General features: G+C 40.1%; 2 protein-coding genes across 17 annotated transcripts in view; one reads left to right on the top strand and one right to left on the bottom strand.

Annotated features, from left to right (window-relative positions):
- The window catches only part of LRRFIP2 (LRR binding FLII interacting protein 2), a 48,974-nt gene extending 45,044 nt beyond the window's left edge, over nucleotides 1–3,930 (top strand). For all 13 annotated transcript variants that reach the window (XM_083706302.1, XM_083706300.1, XM_083706311.1 and 10 more), the window contains 3 exons: nucleotides 1,081–1,160; nucleotides 2,076–2,180; nucleotides 3,053–3,930. In XM_083706302.1, the coding sequence (XP_083562428.1) occupies nucleotides 1,081–1,160; nucleotides 2,076–2,180; nucleotides 3,053–3,163 (296 nt within the window). In that variant the 3' untranslated portion in view covers nucleotides 3,164–3,930. The remainder of the gene's footprint in view (nucleotides 1–1,080; nucleotides 1,161–2,075; nucleotides 2,181–3,052) is intronic.
- Nucleotides 816–23,034, bottom strand: part of MLH1 (mutL homolog 1) — a 33,381-nt gene continuing 11,162 nt past the window's right edge. For 2 of the 4 annotated variants that reach the window (XM_083706296.1, XM_083706297.1), the window contains exons 7-19: nucleotides 22,714–22,756; nucleotides 19,544–19,632; nucleotides 16,771–16,883; nucleotides 15,032–15,125; nucleotides 13,609–13,762; nucleotides 12,522–12,874; nucleotides 11,790–11,935; nucleotides 10,362–10,470; nucleotides 9,210–9,273; nucleotides 7,598–7,762; nucleotides 6,688–6,780; nucleotides 6,184–6,297; nucleotides 816–4,873 (exon numbers count right to left, since the gene is read on the bottom strand). In XM_083706296.1, the coding sequence (XP_083562422.1) occupies nucleotides 4,706–4,873; nucleotides 6,184–6,297; nucleotides 6,688–6,780; nucleotides 7,598–7,762; nucleotides 9,210–9,273; nucleotides 10,362–10,470; nucleotides 11,790–11,935; nucleotides 12,522–12,874; nucleotides 13,609–13,762; nucleotides 15,032–15,125; nucleotides 16,771–16,883; nucleotides 19,544–19,632; nucleotides 22,714–22,756 (1,705 nt within the window). In that variant the 3' untranslated portion in view covers nucleotides 816–4,705. Of the gene's footprint in view, nucleotides 4,874–6,183; nucleotides 6,298–6,687; nucleotides 6,781–7,597; nucleotides 7,763–9,209; nucleotides 9,274–10,361; nucleotides 10,471–11,789; nucleotides 11,936–12,521; nucleotides 12,875–13,608; nucleotides 13,763–15,031; nucleotides 15,126–16,770; nucleotides 16,884–18,145; nucleotides 18,245–19,543; nucleotides 19,633–22,713; nucleotides 22,757–23,034 lie in introns of those variants that run through there. The other 2 variants (XR_014557042.1, XM_083706298.1) reach the window with 2 other exon arrangements.

Here is a 23,034-nt window from a genome sequence, read left to right as displayed (position 1 = left end):
GAAAATGTTTATTTGTATTCAAAATCATTTTGCCTTATGTTAGGAAACATCCCTTTTCATTTTACAGTGGTACCTCGGGTTACATACGCTTCAGGTTACAGACTCCACTAACTCAGAAATAGTACCTCGGGTTAAGATACCTGAAGAAGTGTGCATGCACACGAAAGCTCATACCAAGAACTAACTTAGTTGGTCTTTAAGGTGCTACTGGAAGGAATTTTGTTTTGTTTTGACTATGGCAGACCAACACGGCTACCTATCTGTACCTTAAATGAGATAGGGTTTCAAGAGTGAAGATCTACAGTGGTAGAAAGAAATAGGTTCAGGAGGTTTAACAGAAGGCTACAGTTGAGGGAATATTTCATTTAAGAGCTAGTACCAATGAGGGCTCCTTGGGTGGCTTTTAACTACATTTTACTCAGAGCAGACCTATTGAAATTGAGGAACACAACTAAGGTGGGTCTACTCTCAGTAAAATTTATTTTACTACCATCTCCATTCATTCTCTCTGAAAGTAGCATCCTTTAGCAGGACTTACATGCTGGATGAGGTATGATTTAGGAAAGAAACTCCAGATTAATTTCTGCAAAACGGTAACCTGTTACAACTTTTCTCAGATCACGTCTTAAAGAAGTTGACCCTCAAACTTCCGAAGGACTGCTTATACCCCACCCACAAGCCCTTCAGCAAGCAAGGACAAACCCAGCACCTTAGCAGACATCTAATATTTTAAATATTCTTGATCCTTATGTAACCAGTTGACTATATTTTCTAATCACCAACCCATCACTACACTCAAAACCAAGAGCCCATTATCCAGGGATGCTGTGTTTTATTTCAATAAAATGATTGGCTAAGATCTCTTTAGATTTTGAGGGATAAAAACCCATAGGAAATTCACTCCTCAAAAAAGTCTATTTTATGTACTATGTGCTATCCTTTCATCAAATAACAAATTGTACAGGTACGTCCAACATCTCCTTTCCTTTTTTAGCCAAAGCGGAAAAATATAATCCTCACTGACATTTGATTTAAATGTTCAGTTGACAGCCATTAAATGCTTAATTTTCTTGTGTCTAGGAGATGCCAACCGACAAATAAGTGAATTCAAGTTTAAGCTTTCAAAAGCTGAACAGGACATAACTACTCTGGAACAAAATGTAGGTACCTTTTTGTTATACATATTTCCTAAACTTTTATTGATACCACATACATGTGTTATGCTCTTGTATAATAGACTGCAGAAACTATGTCCTCCACGTCATAATTCAGTAGAGCCAATGTGGCAAATTTCCTGGGGGCTTCATGCTCCTATAGAGAATTTGTCCCTGAATGTGAGTTTCATTCTTTCAGAGGACCAGAGCTATTAGGTATATGAGTTGGTGGGCGTGAACTTTGCAAGAAAATAGCCACTTGTATTCTAAGCTAAAGTGCATGTGAAAATTTGTGGGGAACAGGTACACATTTTAAAAATAAGGCTTTTACAGCCTTGTAAAAGTGATGTTTTTAATGTTTGGTGCTTTTCATTTGTGGGAAGCTGCTCAGAGTGGCTGGGACAAGCCACATGGATGGGTGGGGTACAAATAACAAAATTATTCTTATAAAAGTGCTTGGTAGAGTTGAGCCTAGTCTCACCGTTCACATAAATTCATTGGTATCCTGTAAGATTCTTGAAGCATTGCCATTCAGCACATACTGGCCACATTCAGACAATCATTACCTGATTCCCTAAGTTTTATGATTAATGCCTTGTGAACAAGCCCAAGATATTACGCTGTTGGCTTAATACTCTGGCATGTTTGACACAATAGGGAGCCATAGTTTAACTGAAGACTTTCCTGCCTTGTTCACTCACATGAAGACGTCAAGCAGGCTTGTTCAAAAGTCGGCTGATGAAGCTGAGACATGATAGTTTGAATACAGCAATGATAGTTGGCTGCCTCAAGGAAGGCAGTAAAGGTGACATGTTTTGTGCCTTTTAAGTGCTACATAAAGGAAGGTCACAGATAAAGGGGGCATTCCTTGTATACGGGAACATGAGTGAATCATTGCTTTAAACCTGTTTGGTCTTTTAGGTTGTAAGACTTGAAGGACAAGTAGTACGATACAAAACTGCTGCTGAGAATGCAGAAAAAGTAGAAGATGAACTCAAAGCAGAAAAGAGAAAACTTCAGCGAGAGGTAATTGTCTCTTTCACACAGTGTGAAAAAGTTCTAAGAATTTATATATAGGAGGCAATAACATTTAAAGATGAGGTGAGGTTATTTTTATATCAAAGTCTTTAAAATATTCTACCTGTTTACTCTCTCTGGAAACGGGAATGGTGAGCACAGAGATTGTGTCATGTGGGATTTTTTGGACTGTTACATTAATAAAAAAGTTAGCGGTTACTGAGGAACTATATAGAGAGATCAATCATCTGCTGTTGCAGTATGCTTCCCTATGTTTAAAATCAGAATGTCGTTACTGCATACCCATGTACGATGGCTTGTTATTAAACAATAGCTTGGGGGGGGGTCTCTGGTGGAAAAAAATACTAAAATCACAACAGATTACTTTTTTAAACCTGTGTGTGCTCTAATGAATTGAGAAAATGTGTCCCAATGTTAATAGAAAAAAGTGGCTGTGCTCCCTTTCCCTTCTTAGAGCTTTCGTCTCTACTGGGGTTTGATACCATAATCAATCATAACTTGGAGAAGTGATGAGGCAGGTGGAAGGTTCTGCACTTACCTCTAGGCCCCTCTTTGCGGTTAAGATATCCTTTCAGGTTCTACATAACTGCTTTAGATCCAGTTTATCCACCTACCTTTTTTTGGATTCAAATTACCTACTGGGTAATTTAGTCAAACTGGCGAGTGGAAATTCTGTTTGTAGAAGGGGTTGTTTTCGAGTAACTACATGGCCTCCGGACCTTCATTGTGTAAACATGTTTTTAAACTGCACCAAAGCTCCACTGAAGTTTTAGTTTTTCGAAATTGCATTGGCTTGATTTAAAATTCTTTAGTCCTCTCAAAACTGTTGCACTTACAAGGTATTGGCTTTTTCTTTTCAGTTAAGAACAGCATTGGACAGGATAGAAGAGATGGAGATGACCAACAGCCACTTAGTAAAACGGTTGGAGAAAATGAAGGCAAACAGAACTGCACTCCTAGCTCAACAGTAGAAAGAAAGTTTAAAAAATTGCACTGCTCCTTGAAAACTTGTCCCTAGCTTGTTTTAATACAGACTTTCTTTGGCACAAGCATTGAACACTGAGTTGTTCAATGAGTTTTAGTTTCATAATTAAGTGGCAAATATTTTGTAACGAGTGGATGAAAAAAAAACCTCTGAATTTTTATGCGAATGAGTTTTGCAGCTTAATTCTAGAGTCTTCTCGAGCCCAATGCTGTTATTTCACAATTGTGAAATCAAATGTATTCATTGAAACTCTCTTCCACTGCTTTAATAATGCTTGGTGCTTGGAGACAACTGCATGAATTCAAGTGAATGCTGCATTACAAATTAACCAATTATGTGCTGAAGACATCACATGGCACAAGTGCCTTCTATATGGTGCAATGTAGACGTCAATGATTAAGATAACCTTTGGAATCATAACATTTATTTTAAGATACCTTTGGGGGTTCTATGTTTGCTAAACTTTATACATTTTGATGGAAAACACTTTTGTAAAATATTTAAATTTATATAAAATAGAAATGACTGTATAAAATTTGCTTTATTGCATGGGTGATGCACAACCTGAGTTTAGACTTCCTAAAGTACTATTCATAACTACTCTTTATGTTAAGAGTGGTGACTTACGTTTTGCTGTACATTGTAAACCTGGTGTTGGCAGCTGCTCAAGCGTGGAGTGGAACACTGGGTGGGTGGGTAGAAATGTGGTGAAGGATATAAACAATAAATGGACAATTTGCTTAACAAAATGAACACTGAATGTGTCTTATGTTTTTACTTTAGTTAGCAACTTTTCATTGTGTTAAGCATTTGCAATGTTAACTTAAAAACAAATGTGTGACACAAACAGCTTCACTACATTATGAAATTGTAACACAGGTTAGCTACCTTACTTTGCAACTGACCGTGGATGTGGCTAACCTTTTTATAAGAGGCTAAGTGTGTTCAATCAACAGTTGCAGATTTGTCAAATGTCTAGGGCTTGTTACATTGTTCTTGGGCTCACATAGATTAATTGACCAGTTTGTTTGCCCAGGATCCTGGAGTCACAGAAACATCAGTCTGCTGTTATCTAGCCCCTATATAGGTAGGTGCTTTGAGCTTTTCCTGCCCCCTCACCTTGTTTCTTGCGTTCAGAAGCAAAGATGGTAGTTCCTCAATTTCAATATGGTAACATCATCCCGTCCTGGATGACTAGCATTTAAGGATACTGCTGTCAGATTTTTATATTTATCCAATCCATCCCCAAATGGACCTACATAATTCATTATTAGTTTATAAGATAAAGTGAAGAGGGCTCCATACCTTTGTCTACAGAACTCTGAACTGGCTACCTTGTCCACTTTTCAGCCACAGGTAGAAGCTTTGGTATTTGCTAGTCATCCTATACAAAAGTTGCGTATTCTGGCGTCTTGTAAAGCTGAACACTTCCTGGTCTGCAATTCAGTCACTTCTACAATTCTCAGTGATAACAGCACCACTGCAGGGAAAGCTGTGTAAACAGGTACTGGTCTACATAGGTCTGTGTTCAGCATCTTTCAAACACTTTGTACAAGTCTGGTAAATTAGCAAGCTGCAAAACGCTGCCATCTTCTGTGAAGTTTTTAGGAGGCAAAAGGTATGTCCGAAGAACTTTATAAAGCACATGTTCCACTGTCCATTTCCATGATCTCTTACCAGCTCCAGAGTCTTCAGCCTGCAAAGTAGTTTAAATAAAGGAGTTTGACTAAGGTTTTAGTAAATACTAATGTTGTGTTCAATAATTCTGTGGCTAATGCATCACCTCCTTTTAGAGTTCTATGTATTTATTTGTTTCCCTATCTACTGCTCATTCAGCTTGTGAAATTTATACCAAAAGAAGAAATGGTCAGAGTCTTGCACTATTAACATGACGCTTAATTGTTCTGAAAGGATTATTCATTCTTATGTGCCACCATTCTGGCAACAGACGTTCCGTAAGCCACTTCTGAGCATCACTCTTCCTGATGACACCTATACTTTTCTGTTTGGAACCCTCGCTTGATCATTCTGCTAACGGCAATGACTGTCTCAGTGAAGGAACTCCATCCCCTCAGGTAGCACTTGGCTTATAACTAAGGATGAATATAGACTGAAATCTGTGGCCTTCACAGTACTTGCTGTCCTTGGGCTTGCCAATCGGAAGGTAGGCAGTTTAAGTCTGCATGACGGAGTGAGCTCCCGTTGCTCTGTCCCAGCTCCTGCTAACCTAGCAGTTTGAAAACAATAGCGTCCAGAGTAGATAAATAGGTACCACTGCAGTGGGAAGGTAAATGGTGTTTCTGTGTGCTCTGACACTTGTCACGGTGTCCCGCTGCACCAGAAGCAGTTTAGTCAATGCTGGCCACGACCCGAAAAGCTGTCTGTGGACAAGTGCCAGCTCCCTCGGCCTGAAGCGAGATATATGCCACACCCCGTAGTCAAGTGTGACTGGACTTAACTGTCCAGGGATCCTTTACCTTTAGCTGTCATTTCTCCACCTCAGAATGCGAGAGCATGACCTGCCACTGTTGTCCTAGGGATTGAGACTCATTTCCCCTAATTTACTCTTGTGATCTGGATAAGGGCAAAGCTCTGCCATGTAAGGATCTTTGCCTATTAGAGATGCTACTTTTATTAACGTGATCCAACCTAAATGATAACGGGGTTTGGTAGCAGCATTTATATCCCTCCATATGAGGTCCCTCAGAGCTCATAGTGCTCTCCCCAGCATTGGCAGTGAGAGATCCAGCATATTTAAAACATGCACTAATTTATCACCCACATTTTCTAAAATTCCCCCACTGACGGGGAAAAGCGGCTGCCACTAAGGCTGTACTTGTGCCACTCAGTTGGCCTAAGGTGCTTTGGTTTCATGAGGGAGGTAGTCCTCTTCAACTCTTTTGCCTGTAGTACTGCCTTTAACTCACTCTTTCCATTCCCAGCCCTAAATGCAAGATTTCAGAATGTAGTTTTGCTACAGGGAAAAATAACAAATGAAGACTGTACCTGTTGAGTAGTAAGATCAGAGTCTTCCATTATATACTGTTTTCTAATGGAGTAGAACATGGCACATTCTTTACTCAAGGTATCAAAACATTCCTTTTCTTCATCCCAGTTTACCTGGAAAAGAAAATGTAACTTCAATAAATCCAGTAAGCCTACAGCAGTTACATATCCAATTGCAGCTATTTCTACATACGAAAATCTAATGTGGAGTTGGAGACAAAGATCAGTCACATAGGAGGAAGTTTTCAGCAGCACTCTTGTAGGCAACTAGTATTGGCTCAATTGATCAGGACAGAAAATCTCCTTAATGCAGAACTGTTACTCAATTTTTTTGCAGCTAGCATAAGCACATGAGTTTCACTTTAGACTGAACAAAAAATGAGTTTCTGTGAGAAAAAGGAATGTGACTAAGCAAGTACCTAAGACTGACCCAACTGCATTAGTCAAAATGAAATAATTCTATGTGAATATGGCTTCACTACTTCATGCTGAATATTGACATACCTCTGTGGCCAAACGAAGGACAAACATAGGCAGCCCTTCCAGTGGAGGGACGTAGTTATCTATCAGGAGTGGTAGTCCTGTAAGATTTCCCATCTGTAAATAGAATGTTTCTCCATTATTTTGATGCTTATTCTCCTATGTATACATCAATATTGGGTTCCTAAGCCAAGGACTACAAACATGGCAAAATCTACCTGCTGTCTGCTTGTGACATTTTTTGTATTTTCTGTTCTTTGGAACTAGCGTAGTATCCCGTTTTATTTATCTGTATCCTTTACCAAGGTGAAACAAAATTCATACATAAAACAAAAAAGATTTCGGCTCAGCTGGTGTGGCATACTACTACTTTCTGCCTTTCTGTTTGGTAATAATAAATTTATTGCTTTCCTGTAGCTTTTGTATCCCCACTCCTCCCCAGTGGCCCAAAACTGCTACTTATATAGTTTCTCTATTTATTGACAGCATTCAGGTGATCATTACTCAGATGAATAATCAGAGATACAATCAAGTCTTATTTTCTCATGTGCAGCCAATTTGCTAAAAGTGAAGACATCTGGAAGTATTTACAGAACAATAGCTCTGTGTTACCTCCATACTGGGAAACAGTAGTTAAGGACTTCCAATAAAACTAAGATATTCATCCAACTCTAAACCACTGTTATCCTAGCATTAAGGCATAGTTTCCTGGTTCAGACATAATAGGAAGCTATATTTAACGGTATACTTTTTGGTTTGCTTGAAATGAGGAGTGAAGCTGTTGTTTGTAGGTGTATTAGAGTGCTGGTTCATATCTTCTTAAGATCATCTGATAATTCAATCTTGCTCTGTACTCTGTACTCAATGGATATTGCAAAATGCACAGTACAGCAGCTAATGACTAAACCACCCCAGGATAGAAAAAGGTAGTTACTTCATCAATTTCAAGAGAGAAATAGTCTTTCAGCATGGGACTCTTCTTCGTTAGAAAGTCAACAATGTATTCAGCGAGGCCTTCCTTTGGACCATCATCTTCTGTCCAACCACTTTCATCATTCTCCAAGGCTAACATAGCTAGATCATAGAGTGGAGCTGGTTCCTACATTTACCAAAAATAATAATAGCACAAATCATTACCTGTCATTCATGCACCGAACTGACTTTTCCACAGCTTGGGGGATGCAGAAGTATCTGCTTCTTTAAACGGACTGTAACCCTATCAAGAGGATGCTACCTCCTATCCATCCGATCTAGGGAACCACCTACTAACAGTGTTTTAGTTTATTTGGATTGAGCTTCAGTTTGTTGGTTCTCATCTAGTCCATTACTGAGGCAAGACAACAGTCCAGCACATCCACTGCCTGCAGATGTAAAGGAGAAGTAGAGTCGTGTGTCATCAGCATATCGCTGACAACATATTCAGCCCACTGACCCCACTCAGCGGTTTCATTGTTAAATAGTAAAGGGGATAAAAATCAAACCATGGGGAACCCTACAGTGAAGGTTCCACGAGGCTCCTCAAGAATCACCCTCTGGACACGTCTACCCAAGTAGGACTGGAACCACAGCAAACTCAGACAAAGCACTCGGATCTGGTCTGTGACTATGTGCTCAAGAACCTTGCCCAAGTAGAGGAGATTGACAACTGGACAGTAATTACTTAGGTTTTCCAAATACAAGGAGTGGTTTAACCACTGCCTCCTTCAATCAGGCAGGAACCATCCCCTCTTGTATGGAAGCATTGATCAGCTCCCTGGCCCAGCCAGTTGTCCCCTCCCTGCTAGCTTTTATCAGCTAAGAGCAGGCAAGAGTCCAACGCGTAAGTGACCAGGCACCTTTTCCATGTCCTCAAGCCTTACTAACTGAAACTCATCCACTGAAACAGGACTAGACAATGCTCTGGACACCTTTTGAGATTCATCTGCTGTAACAGTGAAGTCAAGGTCCTGGCGGATGTAAGTGATTTTATCCTCAAAATGCTTTGTAAACAAAGTCACAGCAAGCTATTTTAGGTTCTGTCACCTCCTTCGGACCAGACTGTAAAAAACCCCATATTACCTGGAAAAGCTCTGCTGGACAGCATATTGAGGATGCAATGGAAGCAGCAAAGTATTGCTGCCTTCACTGCCACTAAGTAGGCTCAATGATGAGCCCTCACCACTGTTCACTTGCATTCCATTGGAGTTTTCTTTCACTTACATTCAAAGCATCTCCCAGCTTGTTTCCTCACAAGGAGCCAAGCGGGCTGTACCAAGTGGGAGAGGGCGCTCAGGGGCAATTGTGTCAACAGCCCAAGCCATTCAATTCAGTTTTTTCCATTGGCTAATCAAAATAATTTTGTTGCCCCATGATAATCTTTGAAATCAATGGCAGCTAAAATGTTTTGGTATAAAATAAGGACTATATTAGGGCTCTGGATGCAGAAGTGGCTGCACCACAAACCTCTCTGCACCACCACCAGATATTGGGTGGGATTGCTCTACCCAATATCTGATCTATATCTTAGTAAGTTATATATAAGATAGATAACTTAAGCGTATACTTACTGACAATCTTAAAACGCCAAAGTTTCCAAAGTCATAGATAAGGATCTGATAGAACATTTCTTGACTTTGAGAAAGGAAAAACAAAGAGTTAGCTATTTGCTCATGGTCCACTCTGTAATACTGTCAATGAATAGAAGCCTTAATATGGAATTCCAATGGCAACTAAAATCTATGGTTTTAGCTATGAGTGGGAAGTATGCATTTTTCTAGAGCACAGCAGTTATGATAAAATATCCAGCATTGTTTAATGAAACAGGTAAGCTTCCCAGTAGTGGAACAGATGCAGGGGGAAGGGCTGTAGCTCAGTGGCAGAGCAGCTGCTTCTTATACAGAAGATCTCAGGTTAAATCCCCGGCATCTCTAGGCAGGAGCTGGGAAAGACTGAAAGTCTGGTGAGCTGCCACTCAACTAGGTGTAGCAATGACTCTGTAGACGGCAGCTTCCTATGTAATCCAATATTAATCAAAGGGCAAGAACACATCACTGACTACAATCCTTATGAAACTTAAGAACATTACAAGTATTAATGAAGCGGAGCTGGTATAAGAAGCAATATACAAACACAATTACGTTACAAATAAGGTTAGAAAATTTATCACTTTAAAAACTGCCATTCCCATTTCCATTTATAAAACTCAAAGCAGTTCAAAATATACATTATAAAGTCATCTGTTAGCAGATGCAATGATCCCAAACTACAGGGTGAGGCCAACTTAGCCCAGCTGCACCCACAACTCTCTTTGACATCAACCACTCTTTGGCTTCTAGGAACAGATTTCACTCATATTACCCTCTGTGTTTTCTACTTCTCATATTCATATATATATATCTAGAGAGAGAGAGAGTTTATCTCTCTCAAGCCTTTCTGTGAGGTTCATCAACTCTTTTTCCTCTGATGACTAGGATCCAGACAATATCTTCAGGGTCCTAATGACCTATGATTTCACTCACTGTTCCTCCACAGCTGCAGCTGTCCATGTGTTCCTGTTATTTTGGGGCAGTGACCCAAAGTACTAAAAAGTTAAAAGCTACAGCACAGCCCACACCACTCCATTTGTAAATGTACTCAGTGATGATTATTTTCTTCCTTTCTCAAGCTACTGGATATTATTTGTCTTGATTAAAACAATATATTTAACTTTGTTCTGTTACCTGAGTTTTGTGGTACTGAGCAGATACAGTTTTGTCTGATACTGCACCAACGCCCACTGAGGGTTAACACATCCAACAAAGGAATGATCACGTATCATCTCTTGAAGATCTGAAATAACCCAAATCACTTGTGTTTAGTACAATACAGAAGAATATCCTTCCCTTTAAGAACTCAACTATTCAATTTACTAAAATATTTAAAGCATTATGGACTCCAAATATCAACTCTTGTTCAATTTCATATAACCCAATTGGAGCCTAATCCTTTTTACTCAGAAAAAAATGCATTTTGGAAAGCGGTTTAATCGCTGCCCATGCTGTTCTTACAAGTTGCATGTACTTTCCTTCTGTGAAATTCCTTGGAATATGCTTCCTCCAGCAAACCTACATGTTTCCGTGTGCACTAATTTTCAAGTGCTAGAAATTAGTAGTTTCCTCCAATAAATATTCTGGCAATTACAAAGCAGTTATATCAGACCTCTTTTGGAATTCAAGCCAATATAGTCCAAAGTACTCCAGATAGTTAACACGGTTACTGAGAGTACTGAACTTGCTACTCTGCCAAAAATCTCAAGAAGCCCATTCCACAAACCAGGAACTGGCTTTCAAGCAGTTTGTAAGATTGTTTAGATCCAAAAACTTCATTTTAACCAATGTATTTATCCATTTAAGCTTTCTTTAAAACTCAGTTGCCTCCAACCAGCTGAGCTGGCAAATTAGAAACTGGGTGCTAGTTTATATTTTTCCAGACCTAGCTGCCAGACTATAGGTAGCCTAGTGGTGTTAACTACCTGTGTCCAGATACTAAAATGAAGGAAATAGTACTAGATCCATAGTACTTCCACTTCATACTACAACTATTAATTAATTTAATGCCTGTTAAACTTCAGCTGCTTCTATTACAGAAGTATTTTGCCCTGAACAATACAAGCAGCAGCTGAAAGGAAGCCACCCACATAAAGAATTTGCAAGCTATTTTGTTTCCTTCAAAATAAATATTTACTGGACCTGAGAACAGAATTCTGCTCCATTCTTCTGAACTGCTTATGTAATGGGGTCATGAGCAGCTGCCAACAGTGTTCTAAATCAATGCCTACTTCATGAGTGACTATTTCCAAACAGTATCAACAAATTGCAGCAGCCTAGTCTCCATGTCCAACTCTGACCCTTTCTGTGCTGTTCATATTTTCCCCCTTATCCCTACATCTCTAGCTCTAGTATATAAAGTTTTGATTTTCCAGGCTGATTTTTTAGCAGAGTATTAGCCTTTAGTGCAATTTAATACTTCGTAGTATAGTAAAAAATAAAAAATAAAGAGCATTCCTGTCATAGGAGATAGTTTTTATAAATCCTGTAATGCAAGTTATGCTATCTTAGTGGGTCTAAATTTGCACATGAAACACAACGGTAATAGCAGAACATGCATACTTGCATGTGCCCGATTACTAATTTCCTCTTGAAGGGTTGCTATGCTAGTTAGGTTCACAATTCTCCTTCTTGGAACGCAGGCAGCAGTCATTTCCTGTTTTTGCTGTTCTTCCATTTCCACATCACATTTTGTTCGCTGCCTCTTTCTGGAATATGAAAAGGAAATGCATTTTGTTCTATTTGACGTGTATACAAGTCAAAGCAGAGTGCTGTGATTAACTCTGGAGTAATTAAACAGGTATTTGGTTAAGTAGATTCAAAAATACATTTCACACTCAAAAGCTACATTTACCAGAAAATCTGCCCAAGTCTTATGGAGCCAAACTATGCCAGCAAAATTTGGCCACAAGCAGAAATAGATGCTAGTGAGTGCTTCTAGACCCAGTCTTAATCTGCCAAGGTGACCTATTATGCTGGTCCCTTTTATTAACTAGATGTATTTATTGTTTCACGCTGCTATTGGTTTTAACATTTCCAAGTTTTTTACGGAGGATAGTTTGTGTGGTTTTTATTTAGTGCTATTATTTCCGAAAAAGAGGTGGTAAATGTGTTAAAGAGAACTAAAAAGACAACACGTCTTAATTTAGCCTAGGGGCAACCCTTTCCCCCAAAAAGAATGCCAAAGACAGAAAAGTGCTCGGATTCAGGAGCATCACCTAGCAAAGAGGAGGGAGAATAAGGTGCCGAGTTCTCATCAACTTAGAAATGCTACTCCACAGAGATTGCTCATACCTAGCAGGTAGAGCTTCAAGAGGTGCTGGTTGGCTTTCTGTTGACCCTTCTGCAATCTCCACAGCTTCTACTCTTAGATCTCTTGAATTCAAGTCGCTGCAGTCTTCCATCTCAGCATCTTGTAGTCCAGTTCCCTTGCAACTTTGCTGGTTGTAGTTATCCTGGGATGTCACTGCAGAAAGTTCAGACGGCCTAGGTTTATTTGCTGGCTGAAGAAAAGCATCCAGTTTCTGTTCCCGGGAATCAGTGCGGACCATCTGACGGGCACAGACCTTGTCTCCCCCTTGATTAGTTGAAGAACTTGCTGATTTAACAACATCGGTGGAAGAGGCAGTAACACCTGGCAGCAATGTCTTAAAGGAAGAGATGAAAGAGAAGCAATTCAGTATCTGGAACTGTACAAGTCTCCTTCTAAGCTAGTTGGAGAGCCGGATAAGCACAATTCATGGGCATCACACAGCTGCAACTATAACATAATCTACCTGTGTGGAGTAGCCATTACAGATTATGCCAAACGTAACAGCCTGCTCTTTACAAGTGATGAGGCTCTAACAAAAGCATTGCAGGGGATTGGCCTAGATGACCTTTGGGGTCCCTTGCAAATCTACAACTGTATGATTCTGAGTACTGCTTTCTAGTTGAAGACCAAATGCATACAGAAATCTTTATCCTATTTGCACATATAAAGTGAATCACAACTGGCTACTTAACATTGATTCTGTCCATTATCCCCTTTCTGTCAGATAGAATCATGTTAATGCCCTTTATCAGTGGTTTTCAAATGTCCCATCATCAGTATATTCCATATTTGCCTGGCATGAAACTTCTGTCGGTTCAACTGAGGCCACTTTATCTGTTTGTCTGCAGCACTGGTCTGTCTTTGGACCCTTTTTTGTTGAAACCACTAATCTATGTTAAAGAACACACCTAAAAATGACGTTTTGTATTGTTAAGTCCAGCTTATCCAAAACATTTCATTGGAAAAAACAAATCCAAATCCTGAATGCAGAGCACTCATTCTCGCAACCACCAACAAAGCAGACTGGTTAGCCTTTTCCTTTTCGGTGACATGCTCAGATTCACTCACCTGTGTAAAATATACCCTTGATGAGTTAGAGCCCAACAATTTGCTCTCTATGTGTTGCTGTACACTCTCCAAGATGCTGTCTTCATGCAGAAAATGAACTTCATGCTTTGTGGGATGCACATTCACATCCACGTTCTGAGGGTTTATTTCTAGGCTGCAAGACATTTTGAGAACACCATGCAAAGTTAATCAAAAGAACGGCAATTCAGCAGATTTGATAGAGTGGGTGCCTGTGGCGATCACACAGGGTCCCCGGACGTTTCACCATCTATTGATCCCTGTGCCACCACTTTATTTCTCGCTGCTACCACCCAGGCCCTACCTGGTACAATACTGAGTCCAGACAGGGTTAAATTGGAAGATAAACTTCTGTTTATCTATTGCAGTTTAACAAGCGTGTGGTTTAATAAACGGTATCGGTCAATTACAATCATAGGGTGCCTATCCAGACCTATAACTTCTGCTACCTGCTCTCACTCACTAAACCTCCTCTCAGATATTTACTTGTTTTCCTAGCCCCTAACTATTCCTGACTCAGCTTATCTTGCTACACTAACTCAACCTGCCCACAAACTCTATCCCAATTCACTCCCACACCAACCACCTAACAAACTCCTCCCTTTGCCCCTCTCAGAGCTGGTTTTATAGTCCCTCTGACTCCACCCCCCTGGGTTCTGATTGGGTAACTTATTTAACTATTTCTCCTCCAGCACTCTTATATGTTAACGTCACAGTTCCACAGCCACAGAGTTTAGGGTGATCTGTGTTTCTCAGAGATTGGATCCTTGTTTGTAGTGCTTTTGAGTTTTTTAAACTGCAGAGAAATAACATTTCAAGCCTCTTATTTATTATTGAGCTGATGATTATTTAGCTTTTGTATCACTTGGAAATTAAAAAAACTAAAATATGACTTAGTACTCATACTGAAATGACATTAGGAATATTTTTGATGTACATGCATGTTAGAGTAATGATAAATTCTAGATTTGTACAGTGGTACCTCGGGTTACATACGCTTCAGGTTACAGACTCTGCTAACCCAGAAATATACCTCGGGTTAAGAACTTTGATTCAGGATGAGAACAGAAATCGTGGGGTGGCAGCAGGAGGCCCCAATAGCTAAAGTGGTGCTTCAGGTTAAAAACAGTTTCAGGTTAAGTACGGACCTCCGGAACAAATTAAGTACTTAACCTGAGGTACCACTGTACTTGGTTTTTATTTAATAAAAACAAATGATAGCAATCACTGCTTAGAAAGGCTAATTTTGTTTAACTAAGGTTAAACAAAATCTTGCCCATTTTTACTCAAAAGTGAAGCCCACTGTGTTTAGTGGGGCTTACTCCCTGTGTGCATATGATTGCAGCCTAAATGCATTTTTATCTTTTTCCTGGTCACATGACCCTACATAGAAAAAATTTTTTACCTTATGTATAAAAATGGATGTGTATTCTTAGGTAAATAAGCCGCATATACAGTTTCTATTGCTTTCCGCAAAGCATTTGACTCAACCAGTCGATCTAGGGAGGAAAAACATAAAAGTCAGGGGAGACAGGTAAGCAGTATACATTACTTTCTGTATAATACAACTTTTACACCCATCTCTGATCAGTCTAGACCTTCACTTTTTTATATATAACCAACTGGAAATATATGGTAACAATTAAAAGGCAAATGTTACTTTATCATCAACAGTCCTCAGAATGTATCTGCAATTTTGCATGTTCATGACACCAGATACAATGCCACACCCTGATCCTAAATAACCTTCCCATGCATATGTTTACTTTACAAATAAAAACATTGCCTTGGAGCCTATTATTTCAATGACACTTAAGCATTTAGCACTTCACTTTCTCTGGATTAACAGCTAATGTCTGTACTGCAAAGGATTATCTAGTGAAAGTGTAAAGAATGGATTAACCGCCCTGCCCTAACCAAGTAGGATACCTACATTGGAAGACAAAGCTGGAGCACTGAGAGGTGCAATATTTTAGGTCTACTTGTTTGTATCAAGTAGAAAGTTAAGAAAGTCAAACAGGGGCTTATATTTCTTTCAAAGACCTTGAGTACAGCAGTCCTATACTCAACTTAATTGTTTCTTCCTTCTGTTTTTGGCAAGTCAGTTTGCAGTTATGTGTGAACTCAGACTCAAATATGGTATATTAAATTATATCAGGGGTAGGAGAACTGTAAATAAGGCCAATATATTTCAGATCTGACAACCAATGCACCTCTTGGGTAGATGAGTCTAAAAAGCCCAGGACACATATTTTCATGGCCCTCTACCAACTATGGTGGCTCATTTACCAGAAGTTATGTATTTGGCATTAACTCTGAAGTATATACTTGATTCTGACCAAACTAAGCTTCCTTGGAGCATAGGCTTTTTAATGAACTACCTGAAACCAAAAGAGAGCATTCGTTCCCATATGTGATCTCCCCACTCCAGTTTCCTACCCCACTATAACATCCTGTCTGAAACAGGTCACTGTTTCTCAGCTTTGCCAGTCCCAGTTTCTTACAAATACAGTGGACAAACACCGTAAATTCTGACAAAGAAAGTGAGTGGGTTTCCAGATGGCAGTGTGCCCCAGCTGTTGGGCACCAGAGGGGAAACAGAATTACCACCACCTCAAGAAACAGTATTGTTTAGTACAGGAGTTTGGCAGCATCAAATGGTTAGTCTCACTGTTTCCACCTGAGCTGAACCTGATGCACTGGGACAGCAGCAGCAGCAGTTCTTGCTGCAAAAGCGCAGCTTCCATGTGGCTTGGAAATGCCTGGCATGCTAATTCTGCTTGGCTGACCCTTAAAAACTCCTCTGTCTGAAATGACCCTTACTATCAAAGCAGAGCAAATGTGACTAATATGCACAATACATTAAAATAGCAAAATTTGGGAGTTTAGGGAATAATCCCTGACCCTTTAAAACACATAATAAAATCAAGAAATAAAGCCAGGAGACAAAAGCAACCCTTTCTTTCTCTAGACAGCACTTCACTGTCAGCACTGCTAAGCACTACTCACCACCATTGTTTAATAGAGAGTGTTACCTTGTTAAGACTACAGAAAATTTCATAGAATCATGGAATTATAAGGAACCCCAAGAATCATCTAATACAACCCCCTAGAACACAGAGAAATGTGTACTTTGGTACTTACGGTTTATGAAAAGCAAGAATATGCATTTCTTTACTGAATAGTTTGCATTGGTTACGTAACCCTTCATTTTAAAAGCCAATGTTGCATCTTCACAGCCCACTTCAATCAATTCTCTGGATAAAATTAAAAAGTAATTAATTCCCCCTTCTGTATTCTTAGAAACTATTTCTCTAGGACACAATCAAATCTTCATAGATTTCATATCCATGTATTTATTCAGTAACTCTAATCTGACCAAAAATTAGGGAGCAATAGAACATACTTAAAGCTATTTTATGTCTTTCATAGGGCAAATCTATACATGTTGACTCAAAAGCCAGACCCACTTTCTTCACTGGAACTTACTCCCAATTATGAGTACAAAGGCCTGCTCTCTTCCAAATTCAAATTTCAGAATGCCACAAATATCTGTATTTAAGTAAATTCATCATATAGTTTGTCAAATTACTCTTAATTAGAGACTGTGTCGTTACAATGGCCCAAACACAGGAATGAGTAAGATTTCATTGTACACAAAATAAATTAATACCAATATATATTGCCTCTTTAATGGTGGCCATTTGTCCCACCTCAGCAGCGTTTCATCAGAATTACTTTTCTCCTTTTACTGCCATTTATGGAGAGTGGCCAGATTCACCCCTACCTTTTAGGGGTGGCTCAGATGATGGTCTAAACTAAGCATAAGGCTTAGCAAGCTCTCTGCTCTCTCTCTCTCTCCCCCTTACTTTGCAAATACATATAATATCCACTGGCTGTTAAATACAAAGCCAGGGAACTGTGATTTATTTTAACCATGCTTAACAAACCAGTTGAATAAATCATGCTGTAGATCATGATTTGCCAATCCGATACCTCCAGATGTTGGACTCTAATTCCCATTAGCGCCAGCCAGCACTTGGGAGTGGCAGTCCTACAAACATTTGGAAAGCACTAGGTTGGGGAATGGTGTTATAGATTATCATCTGAACGAGGCCTATTCTTGTAATTAAACATCTAAACACCATGTGGACAAAGAAGGAACAATAGTCCAAGTGCAGCTTCACTAATATATTGAACAAGTGATTTTCTCTCCCTTCTAAGACAATTTTATACAACATAGCCTAGAAATGATTTAACATTAACTTTTACTACAGGTGCCTTCACCCACATTCTTTAAGTAACCAAAGGTCAGATCAAGATGTTTTGTACAGAAAAGGGAGAGTGATTTACAGCTGTGTAAACAGAACTCAGCAATGAACAAGCTATTCTGTATCGTTTTCATTAGAAAAGCAATGCCTTCTGTTCAGTACTGCTTCTGCCAGCATGGCGGAAGTATTGACTGTTCAGCCCTACTACTGTAACTGTCATTTCTAAATTTAGAAAGTCTCACACTGACCTTTATGCCAGTGTTGGCAGGAATCCTAAAGAACAGGCAGCAAACAGTTCTGCTGATTTGCTTTATGTTGTCTGAGTAATGACGGGAGAGAGGCTCTTTCTACAAATACAACTGAAAATGCACTGAGAGGCCTGTTTAAGCAGTGGTTTAAGAGATATTTAATTATTCAAATCACTATCTGTCCAACTTGGTTCAAAAGCCTTTAAAAGGATGTCTTTTTTCTGTGAAGTCCTTGACACAGCCCCCTGGCCTCAATACTAGGCTGTTACATATACTGTTAAGTAGACTAGACTGTTAAAGATGCTGTGATCTCCAAAAACAACTCATGCCAGACAAATCTCTCTCTCTCTTTTTGGATAGAGTTACAAGCTTGATGGATCAGGGGAATGCTGTGAACATAGTGCACCTTTAATTCAATAATGCTTTTGACAAAAGTCCCTCATAATATTCTTGCAGAGAAGTTGATAAATATGTGTACTGGGCCAGATAGCGGTCAGGTGAATTTGTAGCTGGTTGACTAGTTGAACCCAAAGAATGCTCACTAACGGTTCATCATCATTCTGGGGGGAAGATGGGGTGCTGCAGGGTTCTGTCCTAGGCCCGTTGTTGTTCAGTATCTTTATTAATGACTTGGATGAAGAAATTGGGGGAATGCTAAAGGGTCTGGAAACCAAGCCTCATGAGGAATGGTTGGGTATGTTTAGCCTGGTAAAGTAGTGACTGAGAGGAGATATGATAGCCAGCTTCAAATATCTAAAGGGCTGTCACATGGAGCAAACTTTTTCTCTCCTGCTCCGGAGGCTAGGACCTGAGCCAATAGATTTCAGTAACAAAAAAGCAGATTCAGACTATATATCAGGAAGAACTTTGCGATAGTAAGAGCTGTTCAACAGTGGAACAGACTTCCTGTGATATGTAGTGGACTCTACTTCCTTGGAGGTTTTTAAGCTGAGGGTGAATGGCAATTTGTCATGTATGATCTAGCTGAGATTCCAGCATTGCAGAGGGTTGGACTAGATGCCCCTCAGTTACTTCCAACTTTACCATTCTAAGATTCTACGATTCTAAGTAGGTAGGCCAATCTGAAATAACTACATATTCTTCACCATTTACTATGTCTTCATTTCCCTCTCCTCCTGCTGCCCTGTGTCAAATTCTAGACTTTCTTGATGATGCTTTCCTCAATCTTCTTTAGGAAGTATACTGAAAAAGCAATGTACGCTAGAGCTGTTTCCATATGAAATTTTCCTGGGCCTGTTAAAATGTACTCTCAAATGTATCCCACAGCATTTAATGTCAAGACTACTGTTGTCATAATCAGAAGAGTTTTGTCTGCTACTATTATAAAGTGTTTTGAGATTTATTCTTAAGTTAAACTGAATTTTGAGATCAGTGTACCTGCTAACAGCATTTCCAAAGACGGAGCGGATATTGTCAACGGTTGTAGCATTCAACAGTGTTCTAACATCTGCTATGGTATCACCTTGCTAAAAAGAGAATATTTAGATTTGCATTTACTAATGTTTCTGATGTATTATATGAAGATATTTAGACAACCTAAAAGGCATGTTGAATGAAAATTTACATTTATCAAAACAAATTGGATTTATCAAAACAGTTGCATTGTACTGCCAGTGAACAATATTTTGCCACCTTGTTGTGCATCTCCTCATGAGAACCTGGGTACAAAAGGCCATTCTGTCTAGGAAGGAGAACTGTTAAGGTGTGGGGGGATTTTTTTTTGGGGGGGGGAGATATTAAGGATCTAACAGACCAGGAGATAGTGCACTTGAAGTTCCCAGCCAAACTGCAAATGAAATGGACAAGGAAAAGCATTGACACAAGGCATCCCTTTGGTCCAACCTAATGAAAGCCTCAGTGAGAGAAAGGAGCCTCTGGAGAGCCTACAATTTGCATCCTTCAAAAGTAGTACTTTCAACACTACCTAAAAACTAGACTTCTTTTACTAAGCAGGAGCAAGACAACTGACTTTCTTTTGTGCCATTCAGGACGAAGCATTCTTATAGTCTTGTAATCCAAGGTTATAACTACCTCTGAACCACTGAGCTCAACCAGTCTCCCCACAGTCTTCTGAGTGTGTCCTTTGTTAGTTTTGTGGTCAGACACTCTGGCTTGCTTAGAAGAAGAGGAGGAGGAGTTTGGATTTGATATCCCGTCTTTCACTCCCTTTAAGGAGTCTCAAAGCGGCTAACATTCTCCTTTCCCTTCCTCCCCCACAACAAACACTCTGTGAGGTGAGTGGGGGTGAGAGACTTCAGAGAAGTGTGACTAGCCCAAGGTCACCCACAGCAGCTGCATGTGGAGGAGCGGAGATGCGAACCCGGTTCCCCTGATTACGAGACTACTGCTCTTAACCACTACACCACACTGGCTTAGATAAATGTTGCCTAATTTTGTCTGAAACTCCAGCTTTGAATGCCCTTTTTCTGTACTCCCATGTAGCCTAATTTGTAAAATCTGCCACAGTGGAGGAAAGAATTTTCTTCATGCCTTCATTTGGGATTTTCCGCAAGGATTCCTGCACCCTGCCATGTTTGGATAGCTCATAAAAGGAAAGAAAGGTATAACTATCCATATTGTCAGCTTTTCATTCTTTACTGCAATTCTCCCTCCGCCCCAACAACTTTTCTTCCAGCAAGCTGGGGCTAGCTGCAGCATTACTCCTCCCTCTATTCCCTCTTGTCTCCAAGACTGCCTTCACAGTTATAAAATTGCCATTTGTTATACTTTGTCAAAAAAACCTCAACTTTTGAAAAGGGTCTGATCTCATCTCCATTGCTACTTAAACTAAACAATCTAAAGTTAGGTAAAGGTAAAGGTACCCCTGCCCGTACGCACCAGTCGTGTCCGACTCTAGGGTTGTGCGCCCATCTCACTTAAGAGGCCGGGGGCGAGCGCTGTCCGGAGACACTTCCGGGTCACGTGGCCAGCGTGACGGAGCTGCTCTGGCGAGCCAGCACCAGCGCAGCACACGGAAACACCGTTTACCTTCCCACTATAAAGCGATACCTATTTATATACTTGCACTTAGGGGTGCTTTCAAACTGCTAGGTGGGCAGGAGCTGGGACCGAAAGACGGGAGCTCACCCTGCCACGGGGATTCGAACCGCCGACCATACGATCGGCAAGTCCTAAGCACTGAGGTTTTACCCACAACGCCACCCGCTGAGTGTTTTACTATTTTTGTTTTGTTGGTTTATTAAATATATACAGTGGTACCTTGATTTAAGAACAGCTTAGTTTATGAACAGGGACGCAGGTGGCGCTGTGGGTTAAAGCCTCAGCGCCTAGGATTTGCCGATCGAAAGGTCGGCGGTTCGAATCCCTGCGGCGGGGTGCGCTCCCGCTGCTCGGTCCCAGCGCCTGCCAACCTAGCAGTTCGAAAGCACCTCCGGGTGCAAGTAGATAAATAGGGACCGCTTACCAGCGGGAAGGTAAACGGCGTTTCCGTGTGCGGCTCTGGCTTGCCAGAACAGCGATGTCACGCTGGCCACGTGACCCGGAAGTGTCTCCGGACAGCGCTGGCCCCTGGCCTCTTAAGTGAGATGGGCGCACAACCCCAGAGTCTGTCAAGACTGGCCCGTACGGGCAGGGGTACCTTTACCTTTACCTTTTAGTTTATGAACAACTTGGATTAAGAACACTGCAAACCCAGAAGTAGGTGTTTTGGTTTGTGAACTTTGCCTTGGAAGCAGAACATCTTCCGCTTCCTGTTCAGTGTGTTCCATTTGTAAATTGAGTCCCCCGCTGCTATGGGAAAGCACACCTTGGTTTAAGAACACTTTGGTTTAAGAACAGACTTCCGGAACGGATTAAGTTTATAAACCAAGGTACCACTGTATATTGATTGCCAATTAATTTACCAGAATCACTCACTGTATTCAGCAGAGCTTCATCCCACGTAAGTGTGCAAAATTGTGTAGCATTAAGAATTCTAACAGATATGTTTGAAATAAGGAATTTCATAGCTTAAAAAAAAAACCCTCAGGTAACTTCGTGGTCACCACAGAATACAGTTAATGACTGTTTCACATGGCGGTTCTGTTCCCAGCCCCTGCGTGTTTTGGTGGAGTGCATATAGGTGCAACCTGCCATGTTATGTCCCACCACGCCCCAATTCTGCCCTTTAAATAACTTGTTTTGTGAAGTTTTTGGTCACTTCCAGGTCTGGTGCTGTACAAACATGTGTGATCATGTGTCTTTTGGACGTGCATTAATTGGTCATTGCCTGTACCTGAATTTCTAGATTTTGAGTGGCATTCAACAAAGTCCTACAGAGCAGACCCATAGAAATTAATGATCTAAGTTAGTCATATCTGTTAACAAACAACGGGTCTACTCTTGAGTAGACCACCCTTTTTAATACCACCCTTGATTTAATACCACCTTTTACATTTAAAACTATAACTAGGTTGAGCTTCATTTCTTTAACTGACCATGCTACATATTTTTTTAGAAAAATAAGTATATAAAGGAATATGGTTTGGACACTGTAATATTACCATAACCACTATTTAGCAATACTGAAGAAGCAAAAGTTTACTCGCCTTTTTAACTGAAAAACTGATGCCAGAGTTGTGAATAGCATACCTGGGAAGAGAAAATACACAAGCATTAATTATTAATTAATTAATTAATATTATAGACTGTTTTTCCAGCAGTCTCTGAATTCAGTCTACAATATTCCCAAATAAACCACAATTCAACTTGAAAGCTAAGTTAAAACAACATTTCGAAACAGTACAAAATATCATTAAAGCCAGCATGAACTAATATGAGTAAATGCATGCACAAGGCCAGCCACAGCCTTAGCCATTAAGAGCAGTGAAAATACAGGTCTTTAAGTCCTACTGAAAGGTGTTGAATAG

This window comes from Podarcis gaigeae (genome assembly GCF_964106915.1).
Source record: "Podarcis gaigeae genome assembly, chromosome: 12".
Taxonomy (NCBI): domain Eukaryota; kingdom Metazoa; phylum Chordata; class Lepidosauria; order Squamata; family Lacertidae; genus Podarcis; species Podarcis gaigeae.
The sequence above is the reverse complement of the archived record's forward strand: the minus strand, read 5'-3'. Positions and strand labels throughout refer to the sequence as shown.